This window comes from Cydia pomonella, chromosome 7 (genome assembly GCF_033807575.1).
Source record: "Cydia pomonella isolate Wapato2018A chromosome 7, ilCydPomo1, whole genome shotgun sequence".
NCBI classification, from domain to species: domain Eukaryota; kingdom Metazoa; phylum Arthropoda; class Insecta; order Lepidoptera; family Tortricidae; genus Cydia; species Cydia pomonella.
In genome coordinates this window covers 10,557,056-10,577,768 of record NC_084709.1, presented here as the reverse complement: position 1 = coordinate 10,577,768, position 20,713 = coordinate 10,557,056, and the positions used below count along the sequence as shown (strand labels likewise).

Genomic DNA, 20,713 nt, shown 5'->3' with positions numbered 1-20,713 from the left:
GAGACCTGTGAGCTCTGTCCAAGTACCACTTGACCGCTAGGTTCCGACTGACTATATGATATATTATCGTGGGTCAGCGGTATGCTGGATGGCCTACAACCAGTAAAACGTAGGGTTGGATTTTGAATATTTTGATGCTCTGGTTTCACCGGTCTGCCCACAGCTGAAATCATGGCGTTTGGCGTTGAGGTTTTGTCTGAACTATGGTTAAATACAATAATATTCGTAGTAAGAAATATAGTTTAGTATGAGAAATATACACCTACCGGCCAAAAACATATCACCTTCAGGTTTTTACGGCAAACCTTTTTAGGGTTCCTATTTGACTACAATCTGAAGGTGATATTTTTAGCCGGTACTGTACTGTGTAGGTATGTATATGAATTTGAGTATATCCTTCTCCGTGAGGTTTATTTCCTAATTTCATAAAGCAACAGGATCTCCATTTGTATGTATTTTTATCCAACAGCCAGACGAAAGGAAGGTATTGTTTCGTACTTACAAGAAATGTTTTAAAATATTAAAGGTACATGCATATTTTACCCATAACTTACATAAAAACTTTACTTCAGACATTTATATATAAACACATTTTTACCTAATAAATAAAATGATGACTTCAAAGATATATGCGACCCTATTGACTACTGATTATGTATTTGCTCTGCATTAAACATGTTTTTATTTAATAATAAGTGACATTTATCCATAAAATGCTGTACCTACTAGTATTAGTTGAATATGTACCTACCTCAAATTGACCTGTAAAACATTGACTTTTATCAATAAATTTCTTGTATCTTGTATTTCAACAGCGATTAATCCATAGGGGAAGTTGTGCCGTGCAGTAGCTGAAAAAATAAATAGGTAGCGGTTCAATAACGCGCTCTGTACTGTGTATACAGAATACACTGTAAACTGTATACCGAATGGGCGACGATTGCGCCCGGCATTTTTTGGTTATCTGGGCCATTTATTTTGTTGTCGTGTATTAATATTTCTCAGATTTTGAAAAATTTGACGGACAGATAGTTCCTTATACTGTACAACATAAACGCAATTTTACTGTATGTCCCACAAATTGTTCCACTGAGTTACGGAAAACTTATGGAATAAGGAGCTTTTCAAACCTATACATTTTTATCATAATCTGACCAAAAAATAATCAACAAAAAAATTGTAATTGTGTCCCAAAATTTGTCTCTCAAACTAAAGAACTTAGAATACCTATTTGTAACATAGACTAACCCCCTTATTCATAATTAAAAACTTAGCGTAACTTAACTTCTTCTTTTAAAATATGGCTTCCATCAAATCTATGATGATTTTGCCAATGTCAAGTTTCGTTGTAACTTTTGTGTGCTCGTAGAGCATGACGTTGTTCGGTAGTTGCTTTTAGTAAAGAGATAGCTGGACTTACAAGAAGCCACGATGGATTGCCGGATGTTGATTAAAACATGGTTAAACGCGTTTCAAGATGAGTTTTTCATTAGCTGCACACTTCCACAATAGTTCACTACATAAAAAGCTATCAATACTACACTTTGAACAACATGAATGAGCTAACAAAAAAATATTCGCCATCATGAATCTCAACGTAAACGCCTAAATTTTGCCTCTTCCTAACAAATAGAAATGACAAACGATTGTCAACAGCTTTGTTAGAGTTTGCAACGCTATAAAGGTCTTACTATTTTTTTCGGTGAGTATTATATAAGGTTTCACCGCCATAAACATCGAATCGGAGAACAGCGACAACGTGCACATCTTCTGCAAAACACCACATTATAAACATGTTACAATATACTTATATTACTTATACTAGGCATATGTCATAATACGTATCTATAAATCAAAACATGCCTCAAATAACAACAAATTATACTCAATTTTGACGAATAAAACGTTGGAAAACCAGTCCCCAATTATTATTGGGAGACTGATTTTCTAACGTTACCAGTTATCAATTATTTGGAATGGAAAACGGGGACAGTAATATTTTTTGCTGTTACGGGTACTAATTGGTCATTTTTGTCGAGTAAGCTTTTAAAACCCCGAGATTAAGCAAATAGACGGGATTTGAGGCTGTAGTGCTGCAACACGGTTTAAATTAATTATATGATCTATTCTTTTATCAATATAACGAATATTGCCCGAATAAGGTGGAGTGGAGTCGTACCTATCAATATAATAAATTATTTTACATCAAGTTTTCATTTATTTTAGTAACAAACTCATTTTCACAATGCAAGAGATTATGAAATGTACAAAAACAATTACATTCATTACAATAATATCCCATGTCACATTAAAAACATGAACACCTTTTCGGGTTATAACTCGCGTTTAAAATGTTTGTTGATTTAAAAGGCCTATTACTCCGTAAAATGAGAACAATGAGAGCTCACATATTTTACTTCCATAAAAATATGAACATTCCTGCTTTTTGCAAATTGACATGTCCATCAAAATTCTTTATTTACAATAACAATATACATAATGGATATATATACAGAGGATTACTACATATATATAACTATTAACTAGTTTATATCTAAAATAGGCCCTTGAGGCATTGTACCAAGGATGCTGGCGGTATTTCCTCGGTGTATCGCAATACTGATACGTTGTGCGAGGAAGCCGCCAGCTCTTCGGTCACTAGTTACGTCAACGCTGGGATCCCATGGACCTAGAGTTTCAATTGACATGTTCATTTTTAGCTTATTAAGTGAATTGTATATAAAAATGACAAAGTATGACTATTACTGAATAAATGATATGATATAGACTTCTGAATTATTATTAGGACTTATAAGATTTGTGAGTTTGTTTAATACGTACAGTATTAACTAGATATATTTAGTAATAATATTAGTATCTATTCGTATCAAATCTGTTTTACTCAATCAAAGGTTGTTAAACTCGCGTTATCTACTCTTGACTTTGATGATAAAATTCTTCTTTTACGAGTTTACATTACACTTTTAAGTCAAGGTCATGTCTTGGCTTTAATTCTCATACGGTAGCAGGGTAGCACTTAAGGTCCTCTATCATTGGTCTCCGTTAGATCCATACCGAACGCGATATCATATTAAGCCAGTAATGGGTAGAATTTTATTATGGTAACCAAACCAAACCATGGTTGGTATAACCAAAGGAATTAGCTACTAGCAAAGCTTTATAAAAATTCAAAATAAATGTGTACCTAATATGTATGAAGTTAATAAAATCACAAAAAAAAAGGTTTGGTATTACAAAATAACATATAAAGCAATAAAATGAAGTCTTGCTCCGTAATTATAATATTTATTCAATTGTGTCATGCAAAGAAATATTTAATACAATTATCCTATTATTCAGAATTTCGTGATACGTCGGCCATATTATTGATTTGCGATTTCAGGTGTTGCCATTAAATTAAATGGGCTTTTAGTAAAAAAAATTGCAACCATTGTAGTACAGATCTTAATAACTAGGTGCATTCTGAGGCATTATAATGTCATATTTTATTTTTCAATAATCTCAATTATGTAATATTCTTATTGTTTATTATGCACGCATGTAATTTTATAATTTTATAAACATTTATTATTTTTATTTTAACAAACATTGCACGTACGTTAAAATACATTCACTTACATCTAGATCATATTTCATGACAAGTTATTATCATTTAAATAAATAAATAAATATTATAGCACATTATTACACAAATTGACTAAGTCCCGCAGTAAGCTCAATAAGGCTAGTATTGAGGGTACTTAGACAACGATATATATAATATAAATATTTATAAATACTTAAATACATAGAAAACACCCATGACTCAGGAACAAATATCCATGCTCATCACACGAATAAATGCCCTTACCAGGATTTGAACCCGGGAGCATTGGCTTCATAGACAGGGTCACTACCCACTAGGCCAGATCGGTCGTCAAATAACCACGTCACTATTGATAATTTAAGAAGTCATCAATAGTGTAATACAATACGCTTTATCTGTAAGCCAGTTCTTTTATTCATGTTTAAATATACATTATTTTTAAAATATAGGGGATTTTATTTAGAGTTTTATAAACCTAAGATGTGGTCTGTTTCTGTGCATAATTAAAATTTGATTTTGGCAGGCCCAGTCTGACGAGTTTCATGACGAATTATTCTTCGACTTAGGGCATCTTTAATTTGGCGGAAAAAGTGCATGATGTGCTCCCTGGAGCTTTTCCGGGAGTAAATATTGTCTCGTCAATGGTGTTGTTTTCTCAAGGGTCTCATTATGACTATCTATGTGAAGTGGCTAGTTAAGTGTTTGGTAAAATAGGTTATAGAATATGTTCAATGAGGTCTCATTTAATAATCTCATTAACAGGGTGTTTTTAAGTAGCAAATTTGTTTTCCCATTTCCTCCAAAAAAACATCATTTAACCTATAATGGTTCATGCTGTAAGCTGTAAAAATATTGGTAGCTAATTTGTAGCAGCTTATATTATTATATAGATACTTATATACTAAGCATAACTTAGTACAACATGTTCCAACATACCTAATTTCTTCTGTCTCCTAGCTCACAAGACAAAATAGGTAGGTATGCAAAGAGAAATAATAACCCCCGTTTTTATAAAACGTTCCTCTTACATAATATATTAGATAATTATATTTAGCACTAAGGTAACTAGGGCTATAATAAATGCCTCGTAAATGTCAATTAAACCCGACCCAGTGCGTTTTCAAACGAACGCGTTTAGACCGCTCATTATCTATGGTTCACCACAGATATTGATTAAATGATAAGGTCAATACACTTCTAAGTCCGATATTTCACTGAGCAGTTTTACATTAAGTAAGTACTTAATATGATACAACATTTCTTTCGAGTAAGCCATCTGTTTCCCAGCAAATAAAGGTAGAACAGTCATATTTGCGCATGTACAGTCAGCTGCAGAGATAGTTGCCCCCTCCCCCTGCAAACAAATTTCTATGCATGGGTATCAATGTAAATATATACCTATCTAAGTAGGTATAATGCATAACCAAGTAGTTGCATTCAAATCAGGTAAACTAATTATACTTTTGTTGTTCCGGTCTCCTCGGGTGTACAATAAACTACTAATAGACTTTCAAAACCTTTAAATCTAGAGGACTTAGCAATTAATAATAAGTAGGTACCTACCAAAATTATATGGAATAGCTATATTCTTTATTACCTTTAAAGTTTTGATTCAATCGTAATTCTTCATACTGTTCGTACTAATCGTACATAAATTATAAAAGTCCCGCTTTAGCCATATTTTTCTCAAACCCCTTATACGAATTCGAAGCCACTTAGTAATTGCTATGCATAAAAAGTTTTTTTTTTAACTGTCGCGTACGAAACATCTCTTGCACAGTCGCAAGATTTTGTGGCAAAAACGCCGTTAAGTTTGAAATTTAAACAGCTTCTATCGATCTACTCCAACTATATGAATATGACTGTAGGTGCAGATAGCAACTAACTATAACCAACTATAAAATTCAATCCCATTTACCTATTTATTTTAATTAATTTGCAACTAATAACCGTCGCGTTGTCGGGCGACACAATTAATAATGTCTTATGTTAAACTGGTTATTTGAGGCGTCTCGAAATTGATGTCATTCGGAATTTCCTTACTGAGAACTAAGAGATATTAATTAAATTTAAGTGTCGTCTGTGATTGAGCTGTGGTAGATATATTTTGTTTTGGTATATATACAGGTAGGTAGACAAATTTAAGCTTTAAGTACCCAATTAAATAGTCTATGGACAAGTATCAAACATTTTGCGTACGAATCCTGGCGCCTACTAGTAGTCACGTGTCGGCTTTGTGCTTCTTAGAAAACTTTGAAACAAACCCCTTGCCGAATATATGTAGTTTTGAGAGCCCTGGGGTCTATTTCGCTAAAATATATAACTTAGTATACGGACGGGGTAGGGTTGCCACCTTTATTTGCCGAAAAATAGTATTGTTGTCAAAATATTGTAAAAACTGGAAAAAATTGAAAAATAATAAGACACCGATTGAGGCGTTTTGCAGCGTTTAAAATCCAAGTCGCATAGAGTCCGACCAAGCTAAGTTAGCAGGGACTTTCATAGCCCAGTCTGTGCAAGTGTTAGGTAAACGTCAAAATTTCACAGATGTTTGACGTTTAAAATATCACTTGCGCTGTCTGGGCGATCAACATCTCTGCCAACTTATCTTGGTGTTTTTTTTGGACTCTACGATGCGATATCGGTAACATTTGTATACCATTTTCTTTAGTGATGAAAATATAGTAACTTTCATACTATATTGTTTTTGTATAATATATCGTATAATTGACTAAAACATAGTATACTATATATATTATAGTATGAGTGGCAACCTTAGGCCGGGGCCGTCTCTTTTAAAATCCTTTTAAAAGTGAAAGTCGTTTATAAATAGAAAACGCTATTTGAAACTTAAATAATGTATCGAAACGATCTCGTGATGTGACTTTTCATTCTGGTTACGACGAAAGACATAGGTACAGTTGTGTGCAATATAATAGCAGTCAATAACAAAATGAATATTAAGGGATAACTATAACTTTATAGCAGTTATATTGGATCTTTTTGTATAATTCTTCTGCATTACTTGGCATTATTTCAAAATTAACTCTAACATTTACTTAAATAATATTGTCAGTAAAAAAAACACGAAAACCGGCTTTTTTGATAACTCGCTGAAATTCTTATAAAAACGTAAAGCCCTACGATAAAATACAATTGTGTACTATAATTGTAATATTGTATCTTGCCTATTTCCAATCAAAGCTTTACATCTAAACCCATGTCATCCAGGTGGTCTATCATTCGGAATTTTTGTTGTTGATTTTTGATCAAATACTTGGTTTTGTTAGTTTGTTTGAGGCTCTAAATGATAGTACGGCCCGTGACAAACCAAATAGTCGGTCAGAAATCTACAACAACATCCGAATGATGAGCTACTAATTAGTACACTTTGAGACGAACATCGTCATATAGAAAAGTTTATTTTTTCTTAAATGACCCACGTCATTTTTAGATGTAAAGATTTGATTGGAAAAAATAGGCAAGATAAAAAAAAATACAATAATTGTACACAATTCTATTTTTATTGTAGGGTTACAAATTTTTAAAAGAATTTCGGCTAGTTTGTAAAAAAGCCGGTTTTCACGATCATTTTTTTACATCCAATATTATTTAAGTAGAGGTTACAGTTAATTTTGGAACAATGTCAAGTAATGCAGAATAATTATTTAAAATACCCAATATACTCGTAGTTGATCCACAGTTATAGTTTTCCCCCAATTTTCATTTTCTTATGTACTGCTATTATATTGCACACAACTGTATGTATTCCTAATAGCATAAAACATGTAATATCGAAGATCAACAAATATTTACAAAATCTCTTGAAAGCTTGCCCTTTAACATGTTTATTTAATAAAGCGGTTTCGACCTTTGACCTCCATGGGACAGCCACTTTACCCACCGGAATATTTCATGATATCCATACGACCTCCTAAAGTAATAGTATTAGCCACTAGATACAACACGTAACTTTTCCTACCTCCAGTACAAATTAATTTATCACTAACTATTCCCGCGACTTCGCCTGCGTAGAGTGATGCTTTCCGTGATTAGGACGCTGTGTAACATCTTCTCGTCCAAAATACAGCAGTGTCTTAAGACGAAAGTCTTTAACCAATGTGTGTTGCCAGTGATGACGTTCGGCACACGAACGAGGTAGCTCACAATGAGCCCCATAAGAAGGCTCAAGATCACTCAAAGAGCAATGGAGCGAGCTATGCTCGGAGTTTCCCTGTGTGATCGAATCAGAAATGAGGAAATCCGCAGGAGAACCAAAGTTGTCGACATAGGTCAGAGAATTCTCAGACTTACGTGGCAGTGGCTTAAGTGGCAGTGGCAGTGATGGGCCGGCCACATTGCTCGCAGAACCGATGGCCGATGGGCAGAAAGGTTCTCGAGTGGCGACCACGTACCGAAAGACGCAGCGTGGTGGTGGATAATACAAACAATTTGTGATATCCAAGAAGGTGAACCATTGTACACAATTTATTATAATATAAGTCTTAAAATACTAAGATGGAAATGTAAGTATTTTAAGACTAAATAAAGTGTTTGCAAAAAGTTTACAGCATTTTTACAAAAAAGTATACTTGGAATGGCTCACAAAATATACATAATTGAAATTGAAATAATTTAACATTATACAAATAATATAACAAGTTACCGGTGAATATAATAGCATGTAAGGACAAAGATAATGTTTTTAAAGAAACTTAAAAGCTTTTCTTACCAAGAAAGCATATTACACTAGGTATACAGAATTATAAACAAGAATGCACACAAATAGTAGGGCTGTCGTGGGATACGTCTTTCAAAACCATTGACCTGAAAACCATTTCTTGGTTGATGGACCTCAAAAAATTTTTTTCTTAAAATCAAGGAAAACTAAACTTCGTCCCTTCTCGTGACATACTGATACTATACTTAAAAGAGTATCTCTACTAAAAAATGGTAGCTGCTAAGGAATTCGACACTGAGTACTTATAGCCATATACAGGGTTGCCATACGTTCCGTATATACGGGACTGTCACCGTATGTAATAATTGCGTCCCGTATTTTTACCCGTTCCGTTTTTGTCCCGTATATCAATACCTATATAAAGGATCACAATTATCTCTGTTTAACCACCTTGTTTTCTCTCCTATGTCAGTTAAAGCTATTTGAAAACGTATTTGACTTAGTTTTAATTCTTAAATGTTACTAACTATATTATGGACCATTTGTTGTCTATTGAAAAAATAACATTGAAATTGTAATTGCACCCCCCGTAACACCGTTACTACCCCATTATCCTGTCCTGAATCAGTTCCGAATAATTATGGCAACCCTAGCCATATATGTGTTGACCGGTTAAATGTTATCTAAATTTTGTCGTGCTACTCGTGCTAGCTGCATTATAATCGGCAGACACTGAATGCTAAATAGGCGGAAGGCATGGTATTAGGTACATTTTGTATTCACTATACGTCACCGAAACATAATATTTGCAACGTGATGCCCTAACACGAGTGACCTTTACCGGTGTCCAGTTTGTTCTCTACGTTTGCATGAAAATAATAATAACGTATTATTATATGTAAAAAATTACAATATACATGCAATGGTATATTACACATACTTAGTATATGTATATATTCTATAATATATACTCGTATTACGTAAGTATGTACAAAAACTACAAATTCGCATATATCTTTAAATTAATTTTCGTCAGAAAGCCATAAGTAACTTTTAAAATTCGCCTGTAGCGATGCGACCGATTGACATTATCGAAGAGAAGATGGTAAAAAATTCCATAATTTGACAGAGTACGAGTAAACCGTAAATTTGATTTGTCATAGAATCGGTGTCTCGACTCTGGCTTGCCTTCATTGGCTGTCTAGAGAGAAGTCGTAAGAGCTATATGCTCCAGGGGTGGAAGTGAAACATGAATGAGACACGAGTTGGCACAGTGGCTGTTATCTTATCAGTCACTGGGTAGAAAGCGGCGTACACCTCTGGACACCCCTGAGCCGCTCACATCAGTGTTGCTCCTGGTCGTCTTCACGACGGCAGTTTTACGGGCCCATCCAGTGGGCGGCAAGTCACCGCCTGCCTCGATATCTAGTGAGAACATTGTTATGGCATGTGCTCGTACGTCTTTGCAATAACCCAGTCTCATTGTCCACCCAAACTTCAATCCATAGACCGTTATACTGTTGACTGTTTCTAGAATAGTCCCAATGCCGGCTGCGACCGGTTCATGGGAGTCTATTGTTGCGCCTGTGAACGGGTTCCAGCAGGCGTTCTACATGATATTAAAGCTCTCCAAGGGGCCTCTACGTGTTGGATCTGCACGCAAGCTTATCAAAAGACCGGGATTTATAGGCCCGTGAAATCCAAGGAGATACAAATAAATAATAATAATAAATAAAATATTTATTCAATAGAAGGTCTCCGCACTAGGCAATAGGCATGGCTGAACCAGTTACGATTCGAGTAGGTATCAGAATTTAGTTACAAAGTGACTTGTTTTATGATAATAATAAAGTAAGTAATAAAATAACTAAACGTAAACAATACGAGGCAAATGAGGCAGAGGCGAGAAAGTACATGGATGTCTCTATGGCGACGGATGAGCAGCATATTGAGCTGGGAGCGGAACGTTGCGATGTCGTCAAATTTACGTAGTACGTAGGCCAAAAATATATCTGATACATGGGTATATACATTTGCAAACGTTCAAGCTTGTCAAGTAGTGAGATCTAGAATGGCGATATATGAAATAGATCGTGCAAGCATGAGTTTTGTGTGAATAGGGAGGAAACTTTGGAGATGACGAAGCGAGTGCAATGAGGCAAAGCTGCTGGTGTCAGTCACATGGGGTGCCTAAGAGAGAGTCTGATCAATGATAATGCCTAAACTCCTGACTGTAGATATTTCATTCAACATACATCTTTCACATCCCCTTTTCCTTCACTTCTTATGTACGGGATTTAACTGGCGAGCCAATCCATGACGGCCATGACCCATGTGCAATTTCTTAACCTAACTATATACCTATTATTTAAGAAATACTAAGTCTTTATCTTGATTTCAATCAAATAACAGATGAGGGTACAAACTCAATAACTAACATAACTATTAGGTAGGGTGACTTGGCGTTTACCTATAGAGCCAAGGATTTCAAGGAGGTTCATTCGAAATTCTATCAAAAATCACATCTCATACTGATATTGATATGTTATATGTATAGGTAATATAGGTATACAGTAGAGGTGAGATACACAGACCTATACAACGATTAAGATTCGATTTTATTAAGTTCTAATTGGCTTCAAGGTCGTTAAGTATTGGGCGGACGTTAATAAACAACAAATACACATGAACAACAAAATGAAACATTTAAGGCGGTCCTTATAACAGAAATATATTTTTTGTTTTTATCAAACTCGGTGTAATAATGAAGCAAAGTGTGCTGCACAACTACAAATATCAAACCTCGGAATTTGAGGCCAATTCATATTTGTCCTGTTTTTGTTCGAATACCTACAGTTATTTAACTACCTACACCAATATCATAATCATAAAACAGGTTTAAGCGCCAAACTACAATAAATCAAGACGAGTTGAAAACATTTTAGAATTAGTAAACTTGCTAAAATATTTGCATTATTAATTTTAATGGGTGCCTTCGTCTTTTAATATTCTATATAGAAAATTAATAAGATAACAGCATACTGTTAAGTGTAGAATACAAATTAAATCATACAATTTATTTAATACTCAACAATGTCTTTAATACCATACGATGAACTTTAAATAGGTATCAGTACATTTCTCATTGCATTGTATCTAATTTATGTCATACCCCACCTACTAATATGTACCTATAGGGTCACTGTTTAAATTTACATGTTTACTTACACTGATAATAAATTGATACCCGTATCGAGCGAGAATTTAATGCACATTGCAGTGTTTCAGCCAAGTCCGGAAACAAGTGGTGTACTTACCTATGCAATAATTATGCATATATCCACTTCACTGTAAAAGGTAGGTAAAATATTTATCTGTATTAGGTATATGTATTAATACAATAAAATTGCACTAAACACTTGATCCTAGTTCCGTTGTTCATTCTAGTTTAAAATATTATCGAACTGTTGTATTAACTATACACTAGATTTATAACTCAATCCAATTTTCAATTATTTATTTGTATCGAATCTAGGAAGATCCATATAGTGTAACTATAATAAGATTTAACTTTACTTAAATAAACTTCATAGCCATTCATAGGTGTAGGTACTTATATTATGGAATCAAGTTCTTCAGTAAACTTTAATTGAAAGTTTACGGTAAACATATTGCATTGCATCGATAGCCAATTCAAAGAAATCTACAAGTACAAGTGATTTCGATAGGCCAATTTAAACTGCACAGTTGCATACCCGTCGTTTACTATCCCGCTCTAATCCATGTAGCAGCCCCATGCGTCTCTCTCCACTCTTTCACTTTGCCAATGGTCAACTTCTAAAAAACCAAAGAATCTCTATTAAAAAACACATACCATTTCGGAGAAGGCGCTCTTAGGTCGTCTCGCTGGGGCACCATTCATGATTAACTCCACAAGTTCACTACACTTCACAAAACTTGTCAAACTTCACTACACTTTTGCTGAATGCTAGAGACAAGCATTGAAGTCGGTTTATTCGATGAAGTCATGCATTTATTTGTTGATAAGTTATCGGGTGTTGCGGAACTTCTGAGAGCGCGAGACGTGGAGCCCGCGGCGACGCAGGTTTGTGACTGCCTGACTGCCGAGTGCCGGCCGTGGAATTGTTCCGAACCGAACCGGCCAGGCAGTGCCGGATTAAGATATTTTGATGCCCTAAGCATTTCTAGACCATGGTGCCCCCTCATCAAGATTACATTGAATTTTCTTAGTAAATTGAGTGACGGTTATTGCCGCAGTACTGCTGAGAATGGAATTTTCAAACCGTCACATCATTTTATCACGGAAATTGACAGTACTGCAGCAGTAATGTAACAGTAGGTAAGGTCAAGTGTAAGCAAATACGAAGACCGTGTTTCGCATAAGGCCGGAAGCCAAGCCAACCAATATCGAAGTGTAAGCGAAGACGTAAGACAGGCCGTACTCCGCACAGGGTTTTGCAACCTCTAGAGCTTTCCTGTGACGCTCATTCATGTGAGGGCAAGGCCTTCAGTAGGGGCTTAGCCATGTCTTAAATAGCAAATTATTGACCTGACCTGACGTTTCAAGGACGGCGCTGTCCCCATGGTCTCGGAGAAGACTGGGTAAAGTCGACATCATTATCTTGACGTTGGAGGTAATTTTGGAACTTAATCAAACGCGATTAAGTCCCGTTTTCTTAAATAATAATGTGTCACAATTAGGCGTGTAAAAATGCGTGTAATCCGAGTTTGCTCCATCCCAGGAGGTGTGCATAAATGTTTCCTCTTTTTCAGTTTTTTGCTTGTAAATCGAAAACGATACGTCCGTTGGAAAAATTGTTCTAATTATGACTAAAATTGATATCTGAGGATCCGAAATGTAATTTAACTATGTTCTTGCAATAAAATTTATTGATTGTTTGAAGATTTTTTATAGAGACATTTTTTATTTTTGGTAAAATCATGTAATAATCCGAAAACGCCTTACCAGTGTCTGATCCACAAAGTGCTATGGTTTGGCAATCCAAAGGAAAAAAAATATCTCTTAAGGATCCCAAAAGATGCACCTCTTGGGATGGAGCAAACTCGGATTACACGCATTTAAGACCAAATGAAAGTATTAAAACAATTTCCAGTTTGCTGGGAATTAATTATTATTTATTATTATTTTTCGATCTAATTTGATTGGCCTGAATCGTGAAACTTTAAATCAGTGTTTTTAAAAGCAAAGGCTGAGCTTTCCATAAGGCTGAACGTGCGGAGCGTTCGATCGGCGCTTACGGATAGGCCAAAGGTCGAGCTGGAAGAAAGCCAGGCTTGAATTTGACCAATGACGAGGTAAGAATGGCTGGACGTCCGGAGCGTCCGATCGTGGTTCGTTATCATACAATACAACCAACGGCGAGGTGTGAGCAAAGCAGAAGGCCCAGCTGCGAGAGAAGACTTGGATTTGGATCCATGGCCAAGTGAAAGTGAGGCAGTTTGCATAAAATAGAAGGCCTAGCGTCGCATAAGACGAACTGAAAAAGAGTGGTTGAAATCGAACCTATGTAATCACGGTTCTCCTACTGGTCGACCTACTTTTGGTTTTCGGCCTTCGCGAGGCCCTTTATAACACTTTGACAATTAGGTCGCAGGATCGCGGCTCTGCAGAAACTCGGCCTGGCCGACACATCTGGTGTGCAAGAGAGCAAAATTCGCTACAAAATCGGTAATCTACCTACGTCGAGAAAATCGGTTGACCACAAGCCCGACGGTAAGATTTTTTGACCATGAGCTTTGAGGGCCTCCGCGTAAGGTTGGAGATGTGCTTACGTGTCCTCACTCTCTTACGACCCTTCGTTATTAGATGGGTACACACATACCAAAAAGTTTCGTGTACATAAGTACTAAGTACACTACGACTGCGATGCTGATGCAGCCTGTGCGTTTTTTTTCCTACGATTTTGGTGCCCCCCTAGACGTGGTGCCCTAAGCAAGTGCTTATTCTGCTTAATGGTTAATCCGGCACTGCGGCCAGGCCATTCCTTCGCTGGCGGTTTTTTACCGGTCAACAGACCATTTAAGAGGTTATGTTTTGTACACGCGCTCCTCTCCCCCTGTTAACGTTGTTAGTAGACAGAATTTATGTATGATTGGTACGATTTCAATGCCATGCTAAGTTTACACATTACAGCTGAACGCATGATTCACTTAAGACATGTTTACATTTTCTGTTTTATAGACCAGTGCTGAGAATGGTTCGTGCGATTTTTACGTTTATATTACCGATCCAAGATACAAATTTGGTTATTAATTAGTATAACTTGGTTCATATAAACTTACTTGCATTAAGTGTTCTAGTATAAAGGCTATGAAATTGATTTCAGTCAATGAAGCAACACTTACTGAATACATCAATATAACTAACTTTTAGAACTTGGCCTGTTTTTGAATACCTACGAGTAATAATATTTTCAAATGTTAAAAATTAAGACTTCATCTTCGAAACACATAGGTACTTATATATTTAAAACCTGCAGTCCATTTGCAGTCCACAAGTATTCTATCTATCGTGGATGCGTCACTAGAGCCAGTCGCAAGTTAATCTTAGGCTGCGCATACGGCGCTGATGACGTCAGCGTATGTTTCTATGCGACACTGAGTTCTGCTCTTCAAAGCCAGCGTGTGATCAAATAATAACACAAAAGGATGTAAGACACGACACCTTAAAAGATGTTTGCCGAGTATCCTGTGTTGTCACTACTCGTATCGTTTACACCTAATGACCGTCTAAAGTGGAATCCCGCTATGGTAAATGAAATGGGGTATATAGCTATATGTATTGTATCCACCTAATAAAAACACTGTAAACCACTCATATATTTAGTAACATTTACTAGGTTCTCTGAGAAGCGCTTGGTATGTTTTGTGAATTGCACAAGCAAATGCATGTGAACGTCGTGTTCTCCACAAAACGTGAACGACCTTGATGCGTTATACATTTCACAATGCCTATACCTAATCATTAGCGATAATGTGACTCACATTCTGTTTCTGAACTCTAACTTTGAAGTATGAGTGCAAAAAATGTTGCGCACCCTAATGGCACAAAACGCCAAAACATGTGTGATTTTTTGTTAACTGAATAAAAAGGAAGTGTAGAAAGGCACTTTGTCACTGTTCACTGGGGCAACATTCTAAATTGACACTGTCATTTTTCACAAAAGCTATCATAGTTGGCAAACTATGTCATACCTTTATTTTCTAGCTTACCATTACGATGAAGAAATAAGAAGAACAAATTAAAACAAAAAATATCACTGCTAATCCGCGACAAGATAACTGCTAGTCAATCAGTGCTAACGCGTTATACTTACTTGTGTATTGTTACATGCAATTATTGTTCCCACTCTCCCACCGCAAAAATAAATACGCCAATATCGTCTACAGTTGATGCTGACTGTACCATATTGATACCATCACTTATATCAAATTCATATGAAGATACGACGTAGGTATATAATAAAGCGGGACCAACACACTGTCACTTCAAAGTCAGTGCAGAGTTAGTTTAGACGGCCTGTAGGCTTTTAAACGTTCCACAACCATCCGGTATGTTTATATTAAAATTTTCTCTGCCTCAAAATATTTGTCGCGTTGTGTGGCCTGTAATTGGAGCATGCCAGCTATCCATGTAATGCAGACCGTTACGCGGGCCAAGCGTGAAGATCTCGCGCTGGCTTGATTGGATTCTGTTTGGAGATCATGCGCACGAATGCTCTGCGCTGTTTTTAAATTTGAACATTTACTGTTAGAATGCTGTTTTGTTCATTATGGAAATCTAAATATTATTTACTGTGTAACAGTAATACCTTCTTTTCAGGAGCGTAAAGACACTTGTTCAATTAAATTATTTAATAAGCCACGTACCTACCTATAAATCGTATTATGACCCCTCTTGAGTTCAACGCCCAAAATCTTGTGAAAAAAGTTCTTATGCATTTAAAAAGTGATGGTCTAAGGTCAGAATTGCAAGGCTGTAATAAATCCGCCTTAGTTATGTTCCTATTTTTTATGACTAAATGTATCATTTGCAAATACTTTTAGTTATAACTACAGTGGGTCACTACCCTGCCGGGCGACGCACAGAACTCGTCGCTAAGCATGACGAGCTAAAGGCCCGACCACCTGTGGCCATCACATATAATTACGTCGGAGGGGTGCTGAGCTGCAGACTGTGGCCGCACATTCGTTGCAACTAATCTTTGCACGTCAGACACCTGAGAGTGCACTAGCGACACTCAACGGTAAAAAGCAGTCGTTGTAGACGAAAACGGCTAGGAGACAATGATGATGATGAATTTACTTTATTATTTATTAATTTAATAATGCATAATTCTGCAGTATATGAATAATACATTAAATTGAATAAATTCCAATCAATCTTACGTGCTTACCGTGTTTATTAAACTTTCGGCGTGAAATCTTCACATCTTTATGGAGATTCGTTCTATTTCGAACAGCTAAACATTTCTATACAAGTCACGTCACATTCGACTCGCCGAGACGGACACTTACGTACAGTAAAACGGATTGATGCAATATTATTACGATACTTAAATTCAAAACTATGTATATACGCACAAGATGCCAGCTACTCAAATATTGATAGGTACGAGTCAAATTTGCCAACGTTAATATGTATTTTAGAGTTTAAAAGAGTTTTTTTTAGTGGCCATTTTATATTGTGGACCAGTAAGCGTCAAAGATTATTTGTACGAAGAATTTTCGACTTGGCCTTTAATTTAATAACGCACATTTTCGGTTATCTACATATATATTATATACGTATGTTTTTAGGGTTTCGTACCCAACGGGTCAAACGGGACCCTATTACTGAGATCCCGCTGTCCGTCTGTCCGTCTATCTGTCGGTCACCAGTAGTTATAACCGTAATAGTTAGCCAGTTGAACTTTCTACACATTATGTATTTCTGTTGCCGCTATAACAATAAATACTACAAACATAATAAAATAAATATTTAAGGGAGGTCCCATACAAAAAAAGTGATTTTTAGATAATGGTACAGAACCCTTCGTGCGCGAGTCCGACTCGCACTTGGTCGGTTTTTTTTAAGCTTGTGGCACTTTAGCTGTATATGTGCTCCAATTTTTCACGATAAATATGACGGGCATGCTTCGTTTTCGCAAATTATTGTTTCTTGTCCCTAGAGGTCTGCCGCGTCTCTGTTCAAAAGAGTATATTTATTATGAAGTTATTTATTATGAAATGCACGAAACTTCGAGGTAATTTTCAGAGGATACTACCATAGTTATGCCCTTTATGTCTATGGATATGCCCCTTTGTTTGACTTTTTTCGATTGTTTTCTTTGTGAAAAATTAAGAACAAAAACTTCATACACATTTTTAAATGATCCAAACATTTAAAATAATTAAAGGTTCGAAAAAAGTCAAACACGGGCAGAGCTGTGATTGACTATACAACCAACTGTGTAAAAATATTTTTAATCATGTTGATATCCAGAGAGGAAATGAGGACTACGTTTGTATGAAAAGGCGGTTTCGTGTCGGCCGTGGCCTCTTCATTGTTTCGAAATTAAGAATGTTGCTTCTTGTCATTCTGAATGACCAATTTTCAGTGATCTATTCCATTCACAGGTGTAACGTCGCATCGTAAAACCAGTTTTTTTTACCGCGGTAAGAAAGCCGTAGCCATCTTGCTCAGAAATTAAAAACAAAATTATTACAGCAGTTTGAAATTTATTGATTTTTCGGTACATGCCTTACCTCTTTAATATGATTAGGACCTACACTCACACTCCATTCATTTTGCGTTGCAGCAGCATGGTTTTGTAGGTACAAGGAACGGTAACGTCATCGAAAGCAAAACATGTTATACCTTATTTATTAATATTACGTTATTTTGCATCGTGGGCGTAATAATAAAAGATATTCAACGAGCAAAACTTATTGTAGCCCAAGGACTCGATATAGCGTATATTCTGAAGGAACTTGCATAACTGCGGTGCATACAATTGAAATGACGCATTCCAAAGTTAAATCAAACTAGTTAAGTAATGGAAGCAAGGAAAATACCAGCATCTACTCAAAGGTTAACTGGAAGAGATCCCTGTAAGGGATAAGCTCGCCTTTGTACGTAGCTTTTCCTAATTGTAAGTTATTTTAATATGTGTTTTTGTTCAATAAAGAGTTGTACTGAAATAATTATCTCAAACTTTTAGTTAAATGTTGACATGCTTTAAAATAGGTCCGAAAATACTACGGTGCGGTGAGTGAAGATGATATGTAAAGGAATTTCATACAGTAACACGCAGTGCCGGATTAACCATTAAGCAAAATAAGCACTTGCTTAGGGCACCACGTCTAGGGGGGCACCAAAATCGTTGGCAAAAAAAACGAGTAGTTTGTACATGAACCTTTGTGCGTCGTGTATAGGCCACGTAAGCGCGTCTCCAACGCAGGTTTTGCCCCTACGGAGAGGCCCCATCAGGCTTGCAATATCGTCGTTGCGCTGTCCAAAGCTGATATGTGCTCGATTTTTGATTGACAAATAGTTACCTAGCAACAATAGACATAGGGTATTAATTCATTTAATTAAAATCGCGCACTAATCAGTTTTGGAAAGCGCAACGACGATACTGATTTTTTCCTCATACTTTGCCCATTGGTTCGTGGTTGATTTTTGATTTCCAGTAATTATCCGGCAGTGTTTTCAGATAACTTAGGCCTATTTAATAAGTACAAGGTAGGGTTGCAGCTTACACCAGACGCGAAACCGGTTTTTTTTTAAGCGCGACCGTTAGCATTTGCACTAAAAGGAAAAGTGGACAAGGAAATAGACCGCTTAGTAAGTCTAAGTGTGTCTATAGCCATCGGTTGTTTCACTAGCGCCCTTCCCGAATATAACATTTTTTTTTTCGAGGATCGGTATTTGTCACTCATGCTGCCCGAGCTCTTGCACACCAGATTGATTTGCGACGCACACGGCCAAGCTGCAGAGCCGCGATCATGCGAACTAATTGTCAAAGTTTTATTATAAAAAAAACTGATGACGGAATCAAAGGCTAAAGTGCAGGTTTGGGGGCCCACGAAGGTCGAAGCCCAAAAGCATACGGTTTTATTTGAACCAAAGGTAATTAAAAAGTGATGCCACCCAGATTTTTGATTCAGGTTTATTTCAGCTTCGGCGAAGTCGGTCAGTCAGAGGTCAATAACTGTTTAAGTTTAGGTTCTAAGTTACGTTTGGTATCATTTTCGACAAAATCTAAAATGTAGATCATACCAAATTTCATTCAAATAGGTGCAGCGGTTATTGATTCCCCACATAAACTTCCACCCTCCTTTACACATCCTTAGCGATGATTTTTTAGATTAAAACTATCCTGTCCTTTCTTTGGACTAAACTAATTATCTCTATACCAAATTTCAACTAAATTGGTTCAGCGGTTGAAGCGTGAAGAGGAATATTAAAAAAAAATTAAAGTTTACATGTTTCCACTTCGGAATGGTGTCAATGTTAGACCATACTCGTAAATGAGTTCGGCTTTCCCGATTTATACACTACAAAACTTGGTGGCTCCACTTCTTAACTAAATCAACCCTTGGATCCTAACTCCTTGGGGCCAATCCTGCCAAAGGAAATCTTCGGTTCGAAACGCCTATTTCATCGGCTGCAACTAACTCTAATCAAGTCTAATCAAATCCCTTTTGAGCGAGCCAAATGCGGAGCAGCAGGAGTGCCATGATCATATTGGTTCGATTTCGTTAGGTCTTATTCATACTCGGCTTTTTACTTTATGCAAAAGTTAGCCTTAAGCCTCACATAAATTTGGCCATGTGTCCAAATCCAGGCTTTCGTCTCTCGCGGCTGAGCATTATGCCTTGTGTACAATTCGCCATTGGTTTTTTTTATAGCGCGCCGCCATCAGACTCTCCGGGCGTCTAACCTTGTGAGGACCTCAGCCTTCGGCCTCATTCACACAATTTGTCAATTCCAAGTTCTGCTTTCTTGCAGCGTGGCCTTTAGCCTCATACGTAAAAGCGCCGATCGGACCGCGCTTTAAGCCTTATGAAGAGCTCAGCTTTCGACTTAGTTTTTTAAGACACTTGGCCATAAATTCTTGCCAGAGCTCGGCCCTGCTGAAGCTCAACCTTAGGCCTCACATGAATGCGCTTCTCAGAAAAACTCTCTTTTCAACCCTGTGTGGAGCTCGACCTTAGTCCTCGCCGCTTACACTGGGTATTTTTTCAGTCACAAAACCCAGCTCTCTCGCAACTCCGCCTTTAGGTCTTGCTCGGAAGCGCCAAGTGGGCACTCCGGATCTTCAACCTTATGAGCATGACCGTTGGATTAGTTTTTTGACTATTGCCACCATTGGTTCAATTCCAAGCACTGCTATCCT

At 36.7% G+C, this 20,713-nt stretch overlaps 1 protein-coding gene across 1 annotated transcript in view; it reads right to left on the bottom strand.

Moving 5' to 3' along the window:
* The window catches only part of LOC133519784 (four and a half LIM domains protein 2), a 199,905-nt gene extending 187,533 nt beyond the window's left edge, over positions 1-12,372 (bottom strand). Inside the window, exon 1 of the mRNA XM_061853878.1 lies at positions 12,163-12,372. Within this exon, the coding sequence (XP_061709862.1) occupies positions 12,163-12,210 (48 nt within the window). The 5' untranslated portion in view covers positions 12,211-12,372. The remainder of the gene's footprint in view (positions 1-12,162) is intronic.
* Between the last annotated feature and the right edge of the window lie 8,341 nt (positions 12,373-20,713).